General features: G+C 36.2%; 1 protein-coding gene across 2 annotated transcripts in view; it reads right to left on the bottom strand.

The window, feature by feature from the left end:
- Positions 1 to 22,361, bottom strand: part of NCAPG (non-SMC condensin I complex subunit G) — a 46,820-nt gene that overhangs the window by 1,875 nt on the left and 22,584 nt on the right. For both annotated transcript variants that reach the window (XM_042984875.1, XM_007093746.3), the window contains exons 14-20: positions 16,484 to 16,711; positions 6,594 to 6,775; positions 6,155 to 6,329; positions 3,118 to 3,279; positions 2,515 to 2,653; positions 2,031 to 2,117; positions 539 to 608 (exon numbers count right to left, since the gene is read on the bottom strand). In XM_042984875.1, the coding sequence (XP_042840809.1) occupies positions 539 to 608; positions 2,031 to 2,117; positions 2,515 to 2,653; positions 3,118 to 3,279; positions 6,155 to 6,329; positions 6,594 to 6,775; positions 16,484 to 16,711 (1,043 nt within the window). The remainder of the gene's footprint in view (positions 1 to 538; positions 609 to 2,030; positions 2,118 to 2,514; positions 2,654 to 3,117; positions 3,280 to 6,154; positions 6,330 to 6,593; positions 6,776 to 16,483; positions 16,712 to 22,361) is intronic.

Below are 22,361 nucleotides of genomic sequence, written 5' to 3' on the forward strand. Positions count from 1 at the left end.
TTGGTCAAAATTTAACCTAAAGTTCTACACTAACAGTATACACATTACAGTTTTACCAATGAATAGATGAATTCAAGAGAACTTTCAGCTTCCAACAGTGGCTTAATTTGCAGAATCTAAAAGTAAACGCTATACCACAAATATATGCAATTTACAATGATAGGAATAATCCTGCTATGTCAAGAACCCAAATCTAAATCCTAAGAGTTTGCTAATTCAGTATCAGAGGAGTCATACATCCAATCACATAATCAGAAGTATACATGGAAATATAAATTGAAAGGATGTATTAAAGATGACCACCTAGGACTAGGAGCCATCCCAGTAGGAAAAGCACACAGCCATGGGAGGTCAAATGCCCTTGATAATGGAATTTGAGATTTGAGATATATATCTCCAAGACCTCGCTATTTACAGTTTCCACTGAGTATTGTGTTACACACTGAGCTTTTCACAGTGGAAGGAAACTACATTTTTTTTCTTTTTCTAGACCAAAAAAAAAAAAGGCCTCTACATTTTCTAGATGTGCGTGGCATACCTTTCAGAGTCAACCTGAGCAGTATGGTGTCTCCTGTTCATCCTAGCTGAAGCTGTCACTTTTCTCTGTCCTTAAAGAAAGTATATAATTCATTATTAAAATTTATTACCATTTCTGGGCTACTCAAATCCTTTCTTTTCCCTCTACAACACATTTCCTCCTAGATTCCAGCCATTTATTCATTTTTTTTGGTAAGCTTGGATAATAGGCAAGGGAAAATACGGAAATCAAATTATAAGGAGGCAAATTTTAAATATATTTGAGAGAAAGAAGAATGTGAAAAATAAGCTATATAAACAGAAGTACTTCTATTACGGCTATAGCCTAAGACATATGGAGAAACATGAATATTAAGATTAGAAAAGTAGGGTAAGCCCAGAAAGGCTTAAGCCCATAACAGGTCCGAAAGAAAGAGAATTTAGTCCTTGTAAAATATTCAGACGTATACATGGCCAATTCAAATACGTGTTCTAAAACATTTTTCAGTGTAAAAACTAGACCTTTTAACAATATGCTGAAGATTGCAAAAATTCCACTTGCTAGAAATTTGTAAGGTTAAGAAGACAAAGCTTATTAGCCTGTGATGCTCCTCAATTATGATAAGAATCTGATCACTCAGTATGAGTATTTGGTTGAAATTTATACACCCTATTTATTCATGTTTTTCTCCAAAACCTTACATATTTGCTTATAATACAGCTAGCCCCGAGAAAACATCCAACAATATGGGACTACTTTGGAACAACACCCAACAATAAGCATTTAAATAACTGATTGGCTACAAAAATATTATGGCCAGATTCCATTTAGAAAAAAATTAAATCTGCATAGGAAAGGGTCTCAAAATTGTTTTGTTTGTTTTTTTAAGAATTCAAATAATGGTTGGTTCATGGGTGGGATTATTAGTGTTCTTTATATTAGTTTACTGCATGTATTTTCTGATTCTTCTGTAATAAGCATGAACTGCTTTTGTAATAATAATAAAATAATAAAAAGATCTTGAATTTCAGATTTTTTCCAAGTGATCCCTTGATAGTCAACATTTACTTTATTCCAACAAAGCCCCTATTGTTGGATATTCCTTGGGAAATAAATTATGTTGAGAAATTATGAAATAAAATGGGAAAAAGGAAAACAGAAGCCCTATAGGGAAAAAAGGACAAAACTACTTAACATATAAGGATAGAATACAAACAACTGCTAACATAAAATCATCAATGATCATTTGATAAAAAAAATTTTAATTTGACCCAAATAGTCCTTTACAATATGATACACCGCATCCTATCTCTTTCAGTCAAAAGCACTTGGAGCAACACTGATACAATCTTTCAGACATGGAGCAAAACCTAATATCCACTGAGAGAACTGAAAATAAAGTTAAGGATATCTGAGACATTTAAAAATCTCTATCAATAAGGAAACTTGCAAAATGAGTATTTCATTGGAAAACAAAATTGCAAAGTTTTATTATACTCAATCCATACACTACCTCTGTTAGTCTTCTGCTGAGTGGATTTTGATGCTCCCGTTGCTTTTACATCCCTGAGAGGGGTTCGATATGCTTCTTTACGATTTTCTAGTAAAGGAAATAATACGACAATGTAAATCTTAAAAAGCTTAATTAATTACTTTAAATGGCCTTTCCAAATCAATTTTTCATAAAACAGAAATGACAACCAGTACAATTAATAGCTACTGAAAATGAAAAGTATCATAAACCAGTTTCAAAAAGAATGTGAATACTGTAAAGTAAGCAAACAAAACCCCTAAGATAGTACGCAGTCATGTGGTGAAAAACGTACACACTAAAAAAACGAAGTAGAATAAACACTTATCAGTAATTTGTTTTCCAGGGGAATTAGAAAATTTTTTCTTTCGTTTCTGAAATCGAACCACATGCTAGAGGAGAAAAAATGTGCTTCAGTAAAGATGAAAAGGAGAGAATATAAATACACAGGTTAGTATGTTATTACCATCTTCAATTTGAAAACCAGTCATATTCATGTTGGCATCCTGTGCTGCTACCACTTGGTCACCATACTCTTTATTTCCTTTTTCTAACTGAATCTTGATTTTCTCCAGAGCTCTCAGACATGTCCTATCTTTTACTTCCTATAACAGAAAACATTATTAACACTTTTTTTAATACAGCATTTCCTAATCTCTCAAAAAGCTACATACTGTTATTCAGTAGTTTAAAAACATGTTAGGGACGCCTGGGTGGCTCAGTCAGTTAAGCGTCCGACTTTGGCTCAGGTCATGATCTCACAGTTCATGGGTTCAAGTCCCATGTCACGCTCCTTGCAGACAGCTCGGAGCCTGGGGCCTGCTTCAGATTCTGTGTCTCCCTCTCTCTCTGCCCCTCCCCCAGCTCATACTCCCTCCCTCTCCTTCTCTCAAAAATAAATAACCATTAAAAAATTTTTTTTTTAATTCTATTAAATTTATGAAGGAAACATTTACTTCAAATGAGCAGACACAGTTTGCTAACGTATGTATAATTTAATACAAGCACATAAAGTCTACTTTGATAAAAAAAATTTATGCACGTTAAGAGTAATTAGAAACTACTTTACCTCCAGCATCTCATTCAACAGAAACAAAAGATCTTGAGCAAGATTGCTACTGAGTTCTAAAGAACTCAAGGCTTTCGTATAGACCCGAATTTCTGGTGAACATGGACATGTTAAGATCTCATTGCAAATTTTTATAGCCAAATTGTCATGAACTGTTAAGGCCTAGAAGATCAAGAGAAAAAGCTTTGTAAATGCAAAATGGCATCATTACAATATAGTTCCCTACACATCTAACAAGCATTTCCAACTAATTATCTTGCCATAATCCCAAATGCAAAATTTCTAAACCCAAATTTAACATATTCCTTGCAAACTGAACTGCCCCTCGCCCCTTTTTCTAGAAGATGCTGTGGTACAGGCTCTGGAGGCTAAAAGTTCCCACGTGCAGAACTGATCCAGGCTGAAGACAGTGGGGCCCTGCCACATTCTTAGTTCACATTCAGTGGCTGGAAGATGTACGGGTACAACAGCTCAGCCTTGTCTCAATTCTGGACAACTCAAAGGACTATCCCAGTTCTAGAACTACCTATGGGATGAGTTGGGACTTTAAGACTTCATGACAGTTCAACTTCTTTCTCTCCCCCAACCTACTTCCCTCACTTTCACATTAAAAGATGTCAACACCTTCTTCGAGGTCTTCTGTAACCCATACTGGGTTATCTGGGACTCCCATCTTCCTTGCCTCTCCAAGCTCTTTCTTCATGGCTTTTATACCCATAATCTTCTTCCATCTCAGCTTCTATTCTTTCTACTTTCTATTACTACTATTATTCTTTTTCTGTAAGCTTTTATCTCTTAATTATATAGATTTCCAACTACTCTCTTTGATAATACTCTATTCTTCTCACCAATTCACCTTATGTAACAATATTGACCACCAACTTCATCTTTCTATTAGGTAACTTTCATCCCATTAAGCCTTTTAATAATATACCCTGCGTTGTTACGGCAAATACAGCCAACTCCAAATTCCCTACCTTAATGTTCTGCCTTCAACAGGGCCATTCTGGTCCTTAGGCAGAATGATTCTTCCCTAGTTCTCCTGTAGGACTTGCACAACCAGCTTCATTTAATCACTTCTACCGAAAGTCTTTTTCTCTCTACCCAAACCACTCCCCAAATCCCAACAAGACTTCACTGAATTTTACTAGTAATGCTGTACTCATCACTCCTAAAACATGAACCCTGATGGGGCGCCTGGGTGGCGCAGTCGGTTAAGCGTCCGACTTCAGCCAGGTCACGATCTCGCGGTCTGTGAGTTCGAGCCCCGCGTCAGGCTCTGGGCTGATGGCTCGGAGCCTGGAGCCTGTTTCCGATTCTGTGTCTCCCTCTCTCTCTCTGCCCCTCCCCCATTCATGCTCTGTCTTTCTCTGTCCCAAAAAAAAAAAAACAAAAAAAAACAAAACGTTGAAAACATGAACCCTGCCTTCTAAAGTCGTAAAGGACTTAGAGTTCTATCACCACCCTGATTATATTTTGCCTTAACATTCATTGTAATCTTCTTTCCAATCACTTGTAACATAATGACTTGAAAGCGGTATGCAAACACTAAATATCAATTAAAATAAAAAAGCAATACTTTCAACTTAATTAGTTGGCATCTGAAATCATTAATAACACGTTAATTTTCAACATGATGACAAGTTTGATTAAATGACTTATTCAAGGAGTGGGACACCTGGGTGGTTCAGTCAGTTAAGCATCTGACTCTTGGTTTCAGCTCAGGTCATGATCTCACAGTTTGTGAGATGGAGCCCCACATCGGGCTCTGCACTGATGGCATCGAGCCTGCTTGGGATTCTCTCTCTTTCTCTCTCTCTCTCTCTCCCCCTCCTCTGCTCACACTCTATCATAGTCTCAAAATAAATAAAACAAAAATTTTAAAAATAATATTAAAGGATTAAAAACCCAGCTTAAGTTTAAACTATGGGACAGTTTGCAGTTCAATTATCTTCTCTGAATTAAAAACAAAAATAAGGGAGCCTGCGTGGCTCAGTTGAGCATCTGACTCTTGATTTCAGCTAGGGTCATGATTCCAGGGTCATGGCATCATGGCCCACATCAGGCTTGGGATTCTCTCTCCTTCTGCCCCTCTCCCCCATTCATACTCTCTCTAAAAAAAAAAAAATAATAAATGAAAATAAAAATTTAAATAAGCTTGAGGTGACCTTCATTCTTTGAATTCTTCCTTGTCTCAGAAACAGATAAGATAATGTTTGAAGACTCGATCTGAGTCCTAGATAAACAGGACATTTTCAGAATGTTTAAAAGCCAGCACTATAGTAGTCAGGAGGGGGTAGTGAGAGAGATGAAATTTTGGCAAATTCTTTTCAGGAGCAAAATATTAGCACTTATTACTTCTATCTTTATAGGAGTACGACTATTCCCGAAAGGTCTTTTTTTCTTCAGTTTTTTTTTATAAGTTTATTTATTCATTTTGAGAGAGACAGAGAGAATGAATGGGGGAGGGCGAAAAGAGAGGGAGAGAATCCCAAGCAGGCTCCTCACTGTCAGTGTGGAGCCTGATGTAGAGCTCAAACTCATGAAACAGGAGATCATGACCTGAGCTGAAACCAAGAGTTGGACGCTTATTAACCCACTGAACCACCCAGGGCACCCCAGCAAAAGGTCTTTTTCTTCCTTTGTGTTATGTGCCACCATATAGACCAGAAATCTTTAGAGGCACCTGGGCAGCTCAGCTGGTTAAGCATCTGCCTTCAGCTCGAGTCATGATCTCATGGTTCGTGGGTTCAAGCCCCACATCAGGTTCTGTGCTGAGAGCTCAGAGCCTGGAGCCTGCTTCAGATTCTGTGTTTCCTTCTTTGCCCCTCCCCTGCTCATTCTCTGCCTCTAAAAAATAAATAAATGCTAAAAAAAAAAAAAAAAAAAAAAAAAAAAAAAATAGAAAAAAGAAATCTCAAGATCAAAATGTGGCTTCTATTTCAAAGAACATAAAAGAAAAGATTATTTTACCAAAACAACAGTGACCTGCATGATAGTTATCATCCTTACCATCCATAGGCCAACTTTCACCCACCTGATAATCTTGTGAATTTTTGGCCTGAGGATTTAATCCACTTGGTCTTGTCAAATCTACAAGTAACTCAGCAACATTAGTGATATCTATTTCAGCTAAGGGAGAAGATGCAGGGGCACTGGCCAGTGTTTGCAAAGTTGGAAGAAAGGCTTCTTCAAAACATTCTTGATTAGTCCTATTGAAAAATAATTCGGAAGTATGTTGGCAAAGAAAAGGCATGTGATCCTCAAAAAAAAAAAATGTATAAAATTCACCCCATTAAGATACAGTATATTTTCATCTAGGAAACAAATAATTGAGGTAAATAAAATCTAAGTAAGTTATCCTCATTTTCATCACTAACCACTGAAGAAAAACAAAATTATATTACAGATATGACTCATGGGGAGCCTGAATTTAACTTCAAGTCAGATTCTGATTTATCCGTTTAACTAAATACCTGCTCGCATAAGCAAACATGGGGAAGAACACGCCCAGGCAATGTCGAAGTCGAACATCCTCTTCAGTCACAGGATTGTACCATAACAAGATAAGGCGAGAAAGAATCCTGCTGCTGACCAAAAGCCCTGAGAACATCAGCTTGGCTAATCCTTCTGCAGCTCCTGTTCTGAGTTCAGACACCTAATAAAAATGACTTTTATTAAAAGAAATATTTTTATTTGTATCTCCTTTTTAAGCCTTACATAATGTAGCCTGTCCTACAATATTTTTCTATGAATTATCAAAAAATCACTCATACTATGTATTTGTTAAAGACACAGAAAAAGATTTTGTATCTTCCTTTTAGGTCAAGGCTATGCGACAAATTATTAGTCTAGCTAAGAAAACTTCAATTCCCTTAAAATTCTTTGGAAGAACCAAAAGGTCTTTTAAACACTGTGAAACCAAAAGTCAAAACGTTATGTATTACATGCTTATCATGATGTAGTATCTAGAAAACACTCACTAATGATCCCTGCCATCAGAGGAAGGTGGCCTGTAAATGGAAGCTCAGAGGTAGGAGTGGCACTGTGTCGGAATGAAGGGGAAATGTGAACAGAAGCTGTACTGGTAGAAAAAGACATTTCTAGAAAGAGTAACCAAAACACTCTTAAGACAAGGAAATGGAAAAGATATAGAGATATTCAAATGGAGGTACAGGCATAAAAGAGGGATAACAAAAAATACTAATTATTGAGACTGAATGAAAGTCGAGCCTTTGACACTTCCCAGAGGCATGATCCTGTGCATACGAACTTTGCACTCCACTTTTTTCATATAAAAAGAGGATAATAAAATTACAGTTACAAGGACAAAGAAATACTACAAATAAAACTCTTCATAAGTACTAGCCACATAGTAAATCCTCAACAAATATCAGTTATTATTTATTATCACTGATGAACAGTAAGGCTGCTCAGTGAACACATTACAGAGATCTTAAAACTCAGGTGGAAAAACTCAACCGCCCTGAGGAAGGATATGGAACCAATGAAGGTTTTTGAAACGATGGAGAAATAAGATTTAAATGAGGTTTCAGGAAAATCATCTTTAGATTATAATCTACGAATGTAAAACAAATCTAAACTAGGGAGAATTAAAAAGAAAAAAATGGAACGAGCAAATATAAGAACTATTTCAAAAAAAACTCAAAAGTAAGATTTAGAGGTCAATAAGATTAATAAGTGCTAAGGCACTAGCATGTGCTTTCCACACACTAACTCATTTAGGGCTCACAACCTGAAAGGGCAGAGACTTTGTTCCACACAGCACCGTACTCTCCAGAACATACAGTGACTAGCACATTACTAACCCTCAAGTATTTGTTGACTTATTTAAAGAACCATCCACTGAATAGATATCATTATCCCCACTTTACAGATGAGGAAAAAGACCAGAGACCATAAACACCTTATTGAAGATTTACACATATGCAACCAGAACACAAATCTACAAGTCTACAACTCCAAAGGCTGCATGCATGCTCCCCATCTTTTTAAAATGTTAAACTACGGGGTTGCCTGGGTAGCTCAGTTGGTTAAAGATCCAACTCCTAGTTTCGGCTCAGGTTGATCTCATGGTTCGTGAGATCAAGCCCTGCATCGGGCTCTGCACTGACCACACCGACACTGCTTGGGATTCTCTCTCTCTGCCCCTCTCCCTCACTCACGCTCTCTCTCCCTGAAAAATAAATAAATAAAATGTTAAACTATGACATAGCTTCCTCATAGCAACTGTAATCCATCTGAAGTTCAATGTCAGAATTTTGAAATGGGACAGAACTTTATGTCTTTAAAAGACTTTTAAATGTTAAAAGATTCTTATTATGGACCAGAGGATAATGAAGTAAATCCAGAATTTTTTTTAGTGTTGATGACAAAAATAAAGTCAAAATCACAGAATCAAGTTTATCCAGAAAGAGATTAAGGTGCCAGTACTATTTAAAAAAAAAAAAAAAAAAAAAAAGATTAATTCCTTCATTGTCACACTATTGAATATTGTTCAATAGTTTTCCTACCAATGCAATGTCACCAAGCCCACAGCACTGGATATTTCCCAACAGGAAATCAGTATGTCACTTGAGTATTAACTCAAAATTTAAAAAGCCAACATCAGCCTTTTGATTGGTGAATTTAATTTACTTACACTTAAATTACTGACAAGGACTGACAACTGCCATTTTGCAATCAAAATGTATTTAGTCAAAAACTTTTAACAAAGGGTAATAAATTCTGATATTAAAAAGGTTAATTCATCAAAAAAGAGGAAAAAAAAAAAAAGAGAATTAGAAGTATAGACATAACAAATAACAGAGCCTCCAAATACATAAGCAAGCACTGACAGAAATGCAGAAAGGAATAGCTCAACAGTAATAATTAAAGAGCTTTCTGTAATGGACAGAACACCCGGACAGATCAACAGGGAAACAGAGGGCTCAAACAACACTACAGATCAACCAGACCTACCACACACGTATTCACTCCACCTTACTATAGCGGAATGTATTTTCTTCTCAAGTGCACATGGACTATCCTCATGGACAGACATCATGTTAGGCCAAAACAACTCTAAATAAATTTAAAAGAATGAAAACATTGAAATTTCTTCTCAAACCACAACAGAATACACCTAGAAAGCAGTAACAGAAGGAAACTGGAAAATTCACAAACGTGCCAACAATACACTCTTTTCACACACCAATGATCAAAGAAGACATCAAAAGGGAATTTAGAAAATACTTAGAGATGAACTAAAATGAAAATACAAAAAACTAAAGCTTACGAAGTGCAACAAAAGCAGTGCACACACAGGGCCATTTATAGCAGTAAATGCTTACACTAAAAAAAAAAAAAAAGAAAGAAAGAAAGAAAGGAGCCACCTGGGTGGCTGAGTCAGTTAAGCGTCTAACTTTTGATTTTGGCTCAGGTCATGATCTCACGGATCACAGGTTAGAGTCTGGTGTCAGGCTCTGTGAAGACAGAATCTGTTTGGGATTCTCTTTCTCCCCCTCTCTCTGCCCCTCACCCACTCGCACACGAAAGCACGTGCACGCGCACTCTCTCTCAAAATAAAAAACTTAAAAAAAAAAAAAAAAAGAAGATGCAAACCACTGAAATCAGAAATAAAAGCAGGAACGTTACAGCTGACCTTATACTAATAAAAAGAATTATAAGAAAATACTATGCGCTGACCACCAAAATATTAAAAAACTTAGATGAAATGGACAATTTCCTAAAATTTACTCAGTAAAAAACAAGATCCAAATAGCCCTCTAATAATACCCAGAGTAAATAATTCATAGAAACCTCCCCAAGAGAAAAGTCCAACACTAGATGTCTTTACAGGTAAATCCCCACCAAGCAGTTAAAGAAGAATTAACACCAATCTTCTCACAGTCTTCCAATAAATACAAGAGGAGCAAACAATTCCCAACTCAATAAATGAAGTCAGTATTACCCTAACACCAAAGCCTGGCAAAGACAATGCAAGACAGCTACAGTCCAATTTCCCTTATGAATACAGACACAAAAACATTCAACAAAATGCTACCAAACAAACAACATATTAAAAAGATTATACACCGGGGCGCCTGGGTGGCTCAGTCGGTTAAGCGTCCGACTTCGGCTCAGGTCATGATCTCGCGGTCTGTGAGTTCGAGCCCCGCGTCGGGCTCTGTGCTGACAGCTCAGAGCCTGGAGCCTGCTTCGGATTCTGTGTCTCCCTCTCTCTCTGACCCTCCCCCGTTCATGCTCTGTCTCTGACTCAAAAATAAATAAACATTAAAAAAAAATTAAAAAAAATAAAATAAAATAAAATAAAAGATTATACACCGTAACCAAGTGGGATTTTTCCCAAGAATACAAGGGTCATTCAACAGAAGAAAATCAAGCAATGTAATATATATATCAATAAAGGAACAAAAACCCACATGAGCATCTCAACCGATGTAGAAACATGCTTTCATGATAAAAACAAAACAAAGAAAAAAAAAGAGTAGAAAGAAACTCTCAAAATGATAAAGATCATTTATGATGAATCCACATCATACTCAATAAAGACTGAAGAAGTTCCCCTAACATCAGAGACAAAACAAAGATGCTTGTTTTCATTTTTGTTTTGCTTTCAGAGAGAGGGAGTAGGTGAAGGAGGTAGAGGGAGAGAAAGAGAGAATCTTAAGCATGCTGCACACTCAGCAAGGAGTCCAACATGAGGCTCAGTCCCATTACACTGGGATCATGACCTGAGCCGAAATCAAAAGTCAGATGCTCAACTGACTGAGCCACCCAGAAACCCCAAAAGATGCTTGTTTTAACCCCTGCTGCTCCACAGTGTACTGGAGGTTTCAGTTAGAACAATCAGGCAAAGAAAGAAGTGCGAGATGCAGGAGAGAAGAATCAAAGGAAAACACTTCAAAAGAGAAGGGCTGAAGAAGGTGCAAGGCCTTAGGACAAGTTTACAAAGCCTCAGCTAGGCTTGTAATGAATGCCTAGAGCCATTAACATTGTCCAGGGCTGGATCCTCCTTCACACCTGACCCTTCCTAGTGTTATAGAAACCAATTAACTCGTAATTCAACCTTGAAAAGCTAAACCTTTAGATTGATTAACACACTTGCTTAGCTGACTTTATGCACATAGTCTTTAGCAATTATCCTAATAAAAAGAAGCTTCATTCTGGAGGGGCCTCATTCCGACTTGAGTATGTGGATGGATGTTCACTTAACTGCACTTTGTTTGCAGACTCATCATTTGCGACTCCAGCCATACTCCCTGCAACAGAAAGGAAAAAAGGAAAACGGGAAAAGGAAAGAAAAGAAAGAAAAGAAAGAAAAGAAAGAAAAGAAAGAAAAGAAAAGAAAAGAAAAGAAAAGAAAAGAAAAGAAAAGAAAAGAAAAGAAAAGAAAGAAAGAAAGAAAGAAAGAAAGAAAGAAAGAAAGAAAGAAAGGAAAGAAAGGAAAGAAAGGAAGAGAAATAAAAGACATATGAACTGGAAAGGGAAGAACTGAAACAATGTCTCTTCACAGATGACATGATCCTCCTATACAGAGAAAATCCCAAATTCACACACAAAAAAACTACAGGAGTTTAATACGTAAATGGAGTAAAGTTGAAAACCAAATCAAATAAACACATAAAAAACCCAATTGAGTTTCTATACAAAATCAATGAGCCATCCAAAAAGCAAATTAAGAAAACAATACCATTTACAATAGCATGCAAATACATAAGAATAAATTTAACCAAGAAAATTAAAGAGTTATACCTTGAAAACTACAAACCACTCTGAAAGTAATCAAATTTCTGAAAGAAATTAAAGATGACCTAAATAAATGGAAAGACATCCAAGTTTATGGACTGTAAGATTTTAACATTATTAAGATAGCATTACTATCCAGTGCAATCTACATATTCAATGCAAGCCCTATCAAAATTCTAGTGGACTTTTTTGCAGAAATGGAAAAACTAATCCTCAAATTCATAAAGAACTGCAAAGGATCCGAAATAGCCAAACAATACTGAACATAATGAACAAAGTTGGAGGACTCAACTCCCCAATTTCAAAACTTATTATGAAGTTAAACCAATTAAAACAGTATGGTACTGGCAAAGGACACACACAGGGAATGGAATATAATTGAGAGTCCAGAAATAAACTCACACACCTAGGTCAGCTGATTCTCCACAAAGGTGCCAAAACAATTCAGTGGGAAAAGAAGAGTCTCTTCAACTAACACAAACTGCATGTCCACAAGCAAAACAATGAAACTGGACTTCTACCTAAAACCATGTGGAAATATTATTTGAAAATGCATCAAAGGCCTAAATATAAAAAGCTAAAAAAGTAAAACTCTTAGAAGAAAATACAGAAACAAATCTCCATGACTTGGATTTAGCAATATATTCTTAGATATGACATCAAAAAACACATAAGCAATAAAAGGAAAAAATACATAAATTAGTCTATCAAAATTAAAAATGTTTTCTATATCTAAGGACATTATTAAGAAAGTGAAAAGATAATGTATATGGAGAAAATATTTGCATATCATATATTTGATAAGGATCTACTACTCAGAATATATGAAGAAACTCAAAAAGCACAACCCAACTTAAAACTGGGAAAAGGATTTGAAGACATTTTTCCAAACAAGACATACAAATAGGTAACAAGCACATAAAGATACTCATTAATCATTAGGGAAATGCGATTCAAAACCATTTGAGGTATCTTTTTAATCTACTAAAATGGTTAAAAAAAAAAAAAAAACTTTACTGGAAAATAGTAAGTGTTGATATGAATGTGGAAAAACTGAAATCATTTAACGATGTTGATAAAAATGTAAAATGGTTTGGCTGCTGTGAAATAGTTTGGCAGGTCCTCAAAAAAGTTAAAGAAATTATCACATGAAACCATAAAACTCCTAGAAGAAAACATAAGAGGTAAGCTCCCTGACATAAATCTTGGTGATTTTTTGGATTTGACAACAAAAGCAAAGACAACATAAGCAAAATAAACAAGCTGGACTACATCAAACTGGAAAGCTCTACAAAGCAGCGGAAACCATTAACAAAATGAAAAGGCAACCTCAAAATGCAAGAAAATATTTGCAAACTATGTATTTGATAAGGGATTAATATTCAAAATATATAGGAACTCCTATAACTCAATAGCAAAAAACAACCAAAGAATCCAATTAAAATACAAATCAAAACTACAATGAGAAAGCACCTCACACCTGAAAGCACCTCACACCTGACAGAATGGCTAAAATCAACAACACAAGAAACAACAGGTGTTGGCAAGGATGTGGAGAAAGGGGAACCCTCTTACACTGTTGGTGGGAATGCAAACTGCTGTAGCCACTCTGGAAAACAGTCTGGAGGTTCCTTAAAAAGTTAAAAATAGAATTACCCTGCAATCCAGCAAGTGCACTACTAGGTATTTATCCAAGAAATACAAAAATACTAATTCAAAGAGATACATGCAACCCGATGTTTACAGCAACATTATCAACAATACCAATTACAGAAACAGTCCAAGTGTCCATTGACTGATGAATGGATAAAGAAGAGGTGGGTATATATATTTTTATTCAGCCATAAAAAATAAAATCTTGCCATTTGTAACAACATGGATGGATCTAGACAGTATTATGCTAAGCGAAATAAGTTAAAGACACTCATATGTGGACTATAAGAAACAAAACAAATAAGGCGGGGGGGGGGGGGGGGGGGGGGGGGGGGGGGGGGGGCGGGGTGGAGGGAAAGGTAAAGCCAGAAACAGACTCTAACTATTCAGAACAAACTGATGGTCACCAGAGGGGAGGTAGGTGAGAGGAAAGGTTAAATAAGTGATGGGGATTAAGGAGGACACTTGTTGTGATGAGCACTGGTTGTTGTATGGAAGTGTTGAATAACTATATTGTACACCTAAAACTAATATTATTGTATGTTAACTAACTGGAATTTAAATAAAAACTTAAAAAAAAATGTGCAGAGGAACTGAAATGACATTTTTCCAAAAACAACACAGAAATAGCCAACAGGAAGATGAAAAAGTGCTTAACATCACTAATCTTTGGGGAAATGCAAACCAAAACTACAATGCAATATCACTTCACACTGTTTGAATCAACAAAAAGAAGCTAAGTGCTGGTGAGGATGTAGAGAAAAGGGATGCTTTGTGCCCTGCTGGTGGGAATATAAACTGGTGCAGCCACTACAGAAAACAATATGAAGTTTCCTCAAAAAAATTAAAAATAGAACTATCATATGGTCGAGCAATTCCACTTCTTGGTACATATATCCAAAGGAAGTGCAAACAGAATCTCAAAGAGAGATCTGCACTCCCATGTTCATTGTAGCATTATTTACAATAGCCAAGATATGGAAACAACCTAAGTGTCCATCAATGGGTGAATGGATGAAGGTGTGGTACAGATGCATATACAACAGAATATATTTGGAGGTAAAAAAGAAGGAAATCCTGCCATCTGCAACATGGAGAGTCCTTCAGGATGCTGTGCTAAGTGAAATAGCCAGACAAAGATAACTACTGTATGGTATCACTTTATATGTAGAATCTTAAAAAAAAAAAAAAAAAGTCAGACTCATAGAAATAGAGTAGAAAAGTAGTTGCCAGGACTGGTGGCAGGGTTGGGAGGAGATACAGAGACATTGGTAAAAGCATACAAACTTTCAGTTGTAAGTTCTTAAAAAATTAGAATTAAAATTAAAAAATTCTGAAGACCTAATGTAAAACATGGTGACTACAGTTGATAACGCTGTATTGTATAAATGAATTTTGCTACTAGGAGAGTAGAAATGTTCTCACATTCTGAATAAGTAGATAAATATGTGAATTGTTGGAATGTCAATTAACTAGATTGGGAGTAAATCATTAAAAAAAAAAGAATCAGGGCGCCTGGGTGGCGCAGTCAGTTAAGCGTCCGACTTCAGCCAGGTCACGATCTCGCGGTCCGTGAGTTCGAGCCCCGCGTCAGGCTCTGGGCTGATGGCTCGGAGCCTGGAGCCTGTTTCCGATTCTGTGTCTCCCTCTCTCTCTGCCCCTCCCCCGTTCATGCTCTGTCTCTCTCTGTCTCAAAAATAAATAAAAAACGTTGAAAAAAAAAATTAAAAAAAAAAAAAATCACCAATATGACCTAGTAAACCCCTCCTAGATATATACCCCAAAAACAGAAAATACATATCCGTGCATGTTCACAATAGCACTATACGCAATAGCCAAAACGTGGAAACAGCCCAAATATCTTTCAATGGATGAGTGGCTAAACAAATTGTGGTACATACATAAAATGATAGATTGTTCTACCATAAGAAGGAATAAAGTACCAATACAAACTACAACATGGAGGAGCCTTGAAAATAAGCTAAATGAAAGAAAGTAGACACAGTCATATACTATATAATTAATTCCATTTATATGAAACATCTAGAATAGTTAAATCCATGGAAACAAAATGCATATTGGTGACTGTCAGGAACTGGCAGGAGGGGAAATAGGGAGCAATTGCTCAATGGATCCAGTTTCCTTTCAGGATAATGAAAATGTTTTTAAAAATTGGACAGAGGTGGCAGTTGTATTACCTTGTGGATGTACTAAACACCATTGTCCACTTTAAAATTGTTGTATCAGTTGAAATATCAATTTCACCTCAATAAAAAAATATTAAAAAGTTTATTTATATATGCTATAAAAATGTAGTTCAAGGGTACCTTAAGGAAAAGGGTCTAATCCCATACTCTGTCTCAGACCTTCCACTGACCCAACATAAAATTATTTTAAATTATTTCTTAAGACTCTTGGGGGAAAAACTTTAAGTCATAAAACACAAAGACAGGGGAAAAGATGGGAAAAAAAAACCCAGAACCCCCTCTAATAGTCATTTTTGTTTATACTTCAAAACTCTGCAAGGGCGCCTGGGTAGCTCAGTCGGTTAAGCATCTGACTTTGGCTCAGGTCATGATGTCACATGGTTCGTGAGTTGGAGTCCTGCGTTGGGTTCTGTGCTGACAGCTCAGAGCCTGGAGCCTGGTTCAGATTCTGTGCCTCCCTCTCTCTCTGCCCCTCCCCAGCTTGCATTCTGTCTCTCTCTCTCTCTCTCAAAAATAAACATTAAAAAAAAATTTTTTTTTTAAACTCTGCACTTGCAATCAATCTGAGGGTGAGAAACGAGGTCTATCAGTATTGGAAGTGGGACTTGATTACATTTAAAAGGCAAAAGTTTTAAACGGCCAAATTTAAGCTTCAGCCTAAAAGAAATAAAGAGTATAAATATATACACAATAAAAAGAAATTTCATAATAACAGGGCTATGATCATTTCTTACCTCACTATCTAAGAAATCAGAAAGGAGTTTCAGAACATTCTTGGCTGTAGCAGTCTCTTCTTCAGCTTCTTTTACCTCTTGGTCTCCATCAGTGTTTATTTCTGCATGTTCACTTTGAAGGGCTTTGATTTTTTTAGTTTTAAAAGGTTCAATCCCAAATGTCATCAGTTGGTCAAAGATTGCCTTTAAAGCACTTATTTTTATTGTCACATCATCAATTTGCAAAACCTAAATTAAAATATCCCCCACCAAAAAAAGTAAATTTGGTAAAGTTTTCAGTCTGTTTATACTGCATAAAATTAACATGCACCTTATTTTCTTAGTCTAATTTCAACAGTCAAGTCCACATGAAATACCATTTTTCAAAAATTAAAATTTCCATTTTAAAGTTAATATTTTTATTTCTACCATAACATTTTTCACATAAATAAATAAATAAATAAAATTATTCGAGAGAGAGAGAGAGCGTGCGTGTAAGTTGGGAATAAGGGCAGAGGCAGAGAGACAATCTTAAGCAAGCTCCACACTTAGTATGGAACCCAACAACCCTGGGATCGTGACCTGAGCCGAAATCAAGAGTCAGATGCTTAACTGACTGGGCTACCCGGCACCCGGTACCATAACATTTAGACTTCTATTTCATCCAGAAAAAGTTCACCTTCAGTACAAACTTCCTAGAACTAGAGTCAGGCTGTATTATTGTTCCTTTTATTTGAAAATGAATGGGGCACCTGGATGGCTCGGTCGGTTAAGCATCCAACTCCTGGTTTCAGCTCAGGTCACAAGCTCATGGTTCCTGAGTTCAAGCCCCACATCAGGCTCCATGCTGACAGTGCAGAGCCTGCTTGGGATTCTCTCTCCCCCCTTCCCCCACCTGCTCTCTCTGGCTCTCAAAATTAAACTTAAAAAAAAAAATTTTTTTTAAAAGAATGAATATATTATATTCACTATGATTTTCTTCTAAGATCTAGAAAAAGAGTTTAATTACATTGAAATTGTTTTGGGCCACCTATTAAGACAAAAACGTTACATTCCAACCAATGAAAAGCATTCATTAAAAACATCAGTACTCTTAGTACTATTCTAGGTTATCAAGCTTCACTAAAGATAAAATTTTCTCTTATTAGCTCAATAAATTCAGAATTCATTAAAAGTGAATTCAGTTCTCAATGAACTGGACTCCTTTATAAAAGGAGGTGAACCTTATAAAACCCAGTGGTTTGTAGGAGTCTGTCCTAAGTTAAGAACACTGATTTCCTATATACCAAATTTCAAAGCCATGAAAAAGAACCGAATATTTCTATTACGAAGAGATTTATTATATTCCTTACTGCCCTTAAGTTGTGGACACTGATAAATTATTTGGCTACATGGCTTAGCCTTTCTTTAGAATGAATGAAAATTACCTGCATGTTGGTCAAGTTAGTGAACTGAGAAAAACAGCTCAAAACTTTGAAAGAAATTTCAAGACTGTATCTATTATGGTAAGACCAACATATTTGCCAAAGCCAAATATAGTTTTCTTGACTGTTCTCTACAAATTCTAAACATGATACTCTTTCAGCAGTAACTTTGTTTTCCTTGCCCTTCTCAGTCCCTTACTGGCTAGCAATAGCTCTCAATACTGAATATTTATCTAAGAAAGACTTTAAAATGAAATAATCTCCCTCTCCCACCTAACAAGTGTATATATATGTCTTCAATCAATTTTTATTACTAAAACCTGATTTAAAAAAGAACTGATTTCTTACTCCCAAAACACAGCTATTTTCCCTTAATCTAAAATCTTCTAACAATAGCCCTAAGAATAATTTTATAAATATAAACAATTGAATTTATTCAGTGGTTAACTACTTTTGATCATAACCCACTTTAAGGACCTGATAAAGAGTTTAAAACCCCACCCCAGAAAAACATACAAAACAACAGGGGCGCCTGAGTGGCTCAGTTGGTTAAGCGTACGACTTTGGCTCAGGTCATAATCTCACAGTTTGTGAGGTTCAAGCCCCGCATCAGGCTCTGGACTGACAGCTCAGAGCCTGGAGCCTGCTTCAGATTCTGTGTCTCCCTCTGTCTGCCCCTCCACTGATTGCACTCTGTCTCTTGCATTGTCTCAAAAATACACAAACATAAAAAAATAAAAATAAAAAAATATAGGCAAAATCATACATATAATTTTACTGCATTTGAAACTTTTATCATTCACATTTTTAATTTACAAAAAATTATACCTATTTTTAAGGCAAATATTAATAGCTAGTCCTTGAAAAAAGTTTAGAGATCACAGCTGTTTATACTTTTAAAAAAAAAAAAAAAAGGCAAACTTTACTTCATTAAAACTTTAATTCCATGACAAGGCTGCTATTCTGTTGACTGGCTTGATTTGGAAGAGAGTAAAATTGTGGAATGGTCTTCATAAAAAACATCATTTATCTTTCACACCTGCCTCATTTTGACAATTCCTTTCTACTACAGAAAATTACATATATAAATACAAACAGTAACAAGCTCTCTCTGTCAAGTGGAAGATGAGGTAGTATTAAATAACTTCAGAATGGTCCAGGCCACTCTTAAGCATTACATTCATACTGCATTTCTTTGGACTAAAATGACCACAGCACTTATTACTGATATTATGCCAGCAAAAATTAAAAGGATCAAAATCCACATTTCATCTTTCAAGGTTAACTGAACTTAATTATTTTCTGGGAAAGTTCTATGGTATTTCCTTTGCTGCAATACTAGAAATTTTATATAACTGTCTACCTTCAATCTTCTCTATCAGACTTCCAGCCTGACTACAACTTATAATTTTTCAGCAGCATTCTTAATGGTATACAGAATATCTTAATGTTTTATCCCATTTTTAGAACAAAAAAAAAAAAAATACACTTAACTAGACATAAATGAATCATTCACTATCAAACATTCTAATAAGATTTTTCTTCCACGTTAAAAAAAAAAAAAAAAGTAATGACCACGGGTCAATCTAGTACAAGATCCATCTTCTAGGAAGACAGGAAAGTAGAGAGTTTATTGTACACTAATTTCTTAGTAAAATCTCTTTGAAAATACAGGATTTTATTCCCTGGGTACCTATAAAGCCATAAAATTTCACAATAGTAAACAAGACTTTCTTGAGAATTACTAGCAGAACCACTGATGCCAATACCTGCTGATGTAAAAAGAATGTCTCACTATACATGGAGATTCACTCTGCATGTTGGAGCAAAACCAGATATATGGCCAAGCACTAAAAATGATTCATCTGAACAAAGTACCAATATTTTTCTTTCAGTTTCTTTGAGAAAGGAACTTCACATCATTTTAAATACTGACATTTCAAGTTTCCAAAAGGACCTAACAATAACAGAAATGTTCCTGTGACAACAGTAGCATAGGATGATAAATATAAACAAAATAGCAACAGTAATTTCATCACTGCATTAAATAAATTGATCAGATGCCAAATGTTCCAAAAAAGGAAACTAGAACAAAACTCTGAAATTTCTTATGACTGTCTTTTGACGTAAGTACAATTTTAATTTTCTTCCTTTGATACAAGCCACAAACAATTTGACCATTTCCAGAACACATGACTTCCCCAAGTTCTCTTTAATTGTATACTTTCTTTTTCCTGGTAATGTGATTGCAACATTAAAGGATGCTCCAAGATAAGGGTTTCTTGCTGAGGGAATATTCTATTATTGGTGGAGTTCAGTCTTTTAAAATAATCTTTTCATGAAAATGACGATCTGTGTTGTCACATGTTATTTTCAAATTGAGCACACAAAGTATTCCCATTTAACCTGTTGGCAAGCAATCTGCACTAAAATTCCTCGCAATTTTTTATACCATTTGGCAACACCAGATGCTACATTAATCACATCGTCTTTTTATATGGGAAATGGAGGGAGGTGTATTTTTGAAGTTAAGCCAGGCCCAAACGTTAAAGACAGATGTCCAAGGGAGTCATACTCCACTGGTACACTCGATGCCACCCCTTCTTGTCTACCCAATAGCACTCTAGCAACTGCCTTCTCTTCCCTATATTATCAATTTTTTCCTCTCACTAGGCCATTGTCCTTAATATTACAAACATACTGTAATTTTCTCGACCTTAAAAAAAAATTGAAACCAAAAATATTTTGGGGCGCCAAGGTGGCTCTGTTGGTTAAACGTCCAACTCTTGGTTTCAAATCAGGTCACGATCTCACAGTTTGTAGGATCCAGCCCTGCATCAGGCTCTGTGTTGACAGAGCAGGGCCTGCTTAGGATTCTCTCTCCCTCTTCTCTCTGTACCTCCCATGCTCACGTGCATGCTCTCTCTCTCAAAATAAATAAACTTAAAAAAAAAACAAACAAACCCACCTCTTCTTTTTATCCCATATCCTTCTCTTGCTACCTCCCCATTTCTATTAGTCCTAACAAAAACAAAACCTTGAAAGAGTAGTCTACACTGGCTATCTCCAATTCCCCTCTCATAATTCTCTCTTCAGCCCACTCCTATGAAACTTTAACCTCCATATAAGCTACGCTCATGAAAGTCACCAAATATTTCCTTATTTGCCCCAAATGGGCACTTATAAATCCTTATCAACCTGTCACCAGCAATAGACAGTTAGGTGATGCTAGCCCTTGGAAAATAACATCTTCACTTGCCTTCTAGGACATCACATTCTCCCCTTACTGTCCACTTCACCTTGGTCTTTACTGGTTCCTCTTTATCTCCCCTTCCTTTAAATGTTACCTAAGCCCTAGGGAACTACAACGGCAAGACTGCTACTCATTCTACATTCATCCCTCAGGTAACATCCAGTCTCTAAGCACTGGATACTATTATAAAGACTTAGATCCCTCTCTCCAACTCGCATGTCCCTCCTATCTCTGACTCACATACAACTGCCTATTCAATATATCCACTTGCAACTCAAACTTCAAACTTATCACACCCAAAACTGAACTCCTTATCTCATCCACCATAAAATTTGTTCCTGTTTTCCCCATACAGGAAAGGGCAAGTCTATCTTTCCCAATTATTTTAACTAAAATTTTTAGTTATCTTCAATTTCTTTCTTTCACATCCACATCAGATTCATCAGCAAATTCTATAGATACCATCTTCAAATGTAGATTACCAACACTTCTCAAGACCCCAGTAACCACTTGAACATTGGTCCAAGTCATCATCATCTCTTTCCAGGATTATTGCAATACCCTCCTATGAGCATCTCCGCTTCCATACTTGTACCCCTAAATACTAGAGACCTGCAAACTATGGGTGAGGGGCCAAACCCAGTCTGCTGCCTGTTTTTGCACAGCCTTCAAATAAAGAAGAGTTGCACATCTTTAAATGATTAAAAAAAAATTACCTCGTTGCATGTGAAAATTGTATGAAATTCAAATTTTAGTGTCCGTAAATAAATTTTTTAAACTACAGCCACACAAACTCATTTATATATTGCCATGGCTGTTTGCACACCTGCATCACAGAATAGTACTTGAGACACACCATGTGGCCTGCAGAGTAAAATATATTTACTCTCTAGCCCTTTATAGAAAAGGTATGCCAACCCCTAGTCTACATCAACATTATACCCAGTCAGATCATAATAATCCTGTATGCAGAATCCTCCCATTCTTTACCATTTCATTCACTGCGAAGTCTGCAAGTCCCCAGAAGACATGTACATCCTATTACCTGCAAATCCTTTCTCCTACCCTTCTCCTCTTTGCTCAATCTGCCCCAGCCATAGTTCCCCTTGTTCCTTGACCATGTGAAACAAAGTCCTACTTCAGGGGCCCTTCCCCTGTTCTTCCCTCTTATCAGAAACAACTTACCCAGATATGTACATGGCTTATTCTCCAACTTTCCTGG

This window comes from Panthera tigris, chromosome B1 (assembly GCF_018350195.1).
Source record: "Panthera tigris isolate Pti1 chromosome B1, P.tigris_Pti1_mat1.1, whole genome shotgun sequence".
In the NCBI taxonomy this organism is placed as follows: domain Eukaryota; kingdom Metazoa; phylum Chordata; class Mammalia; order Carnivora; family Felidae; genus Panthera; species Panthera tigris.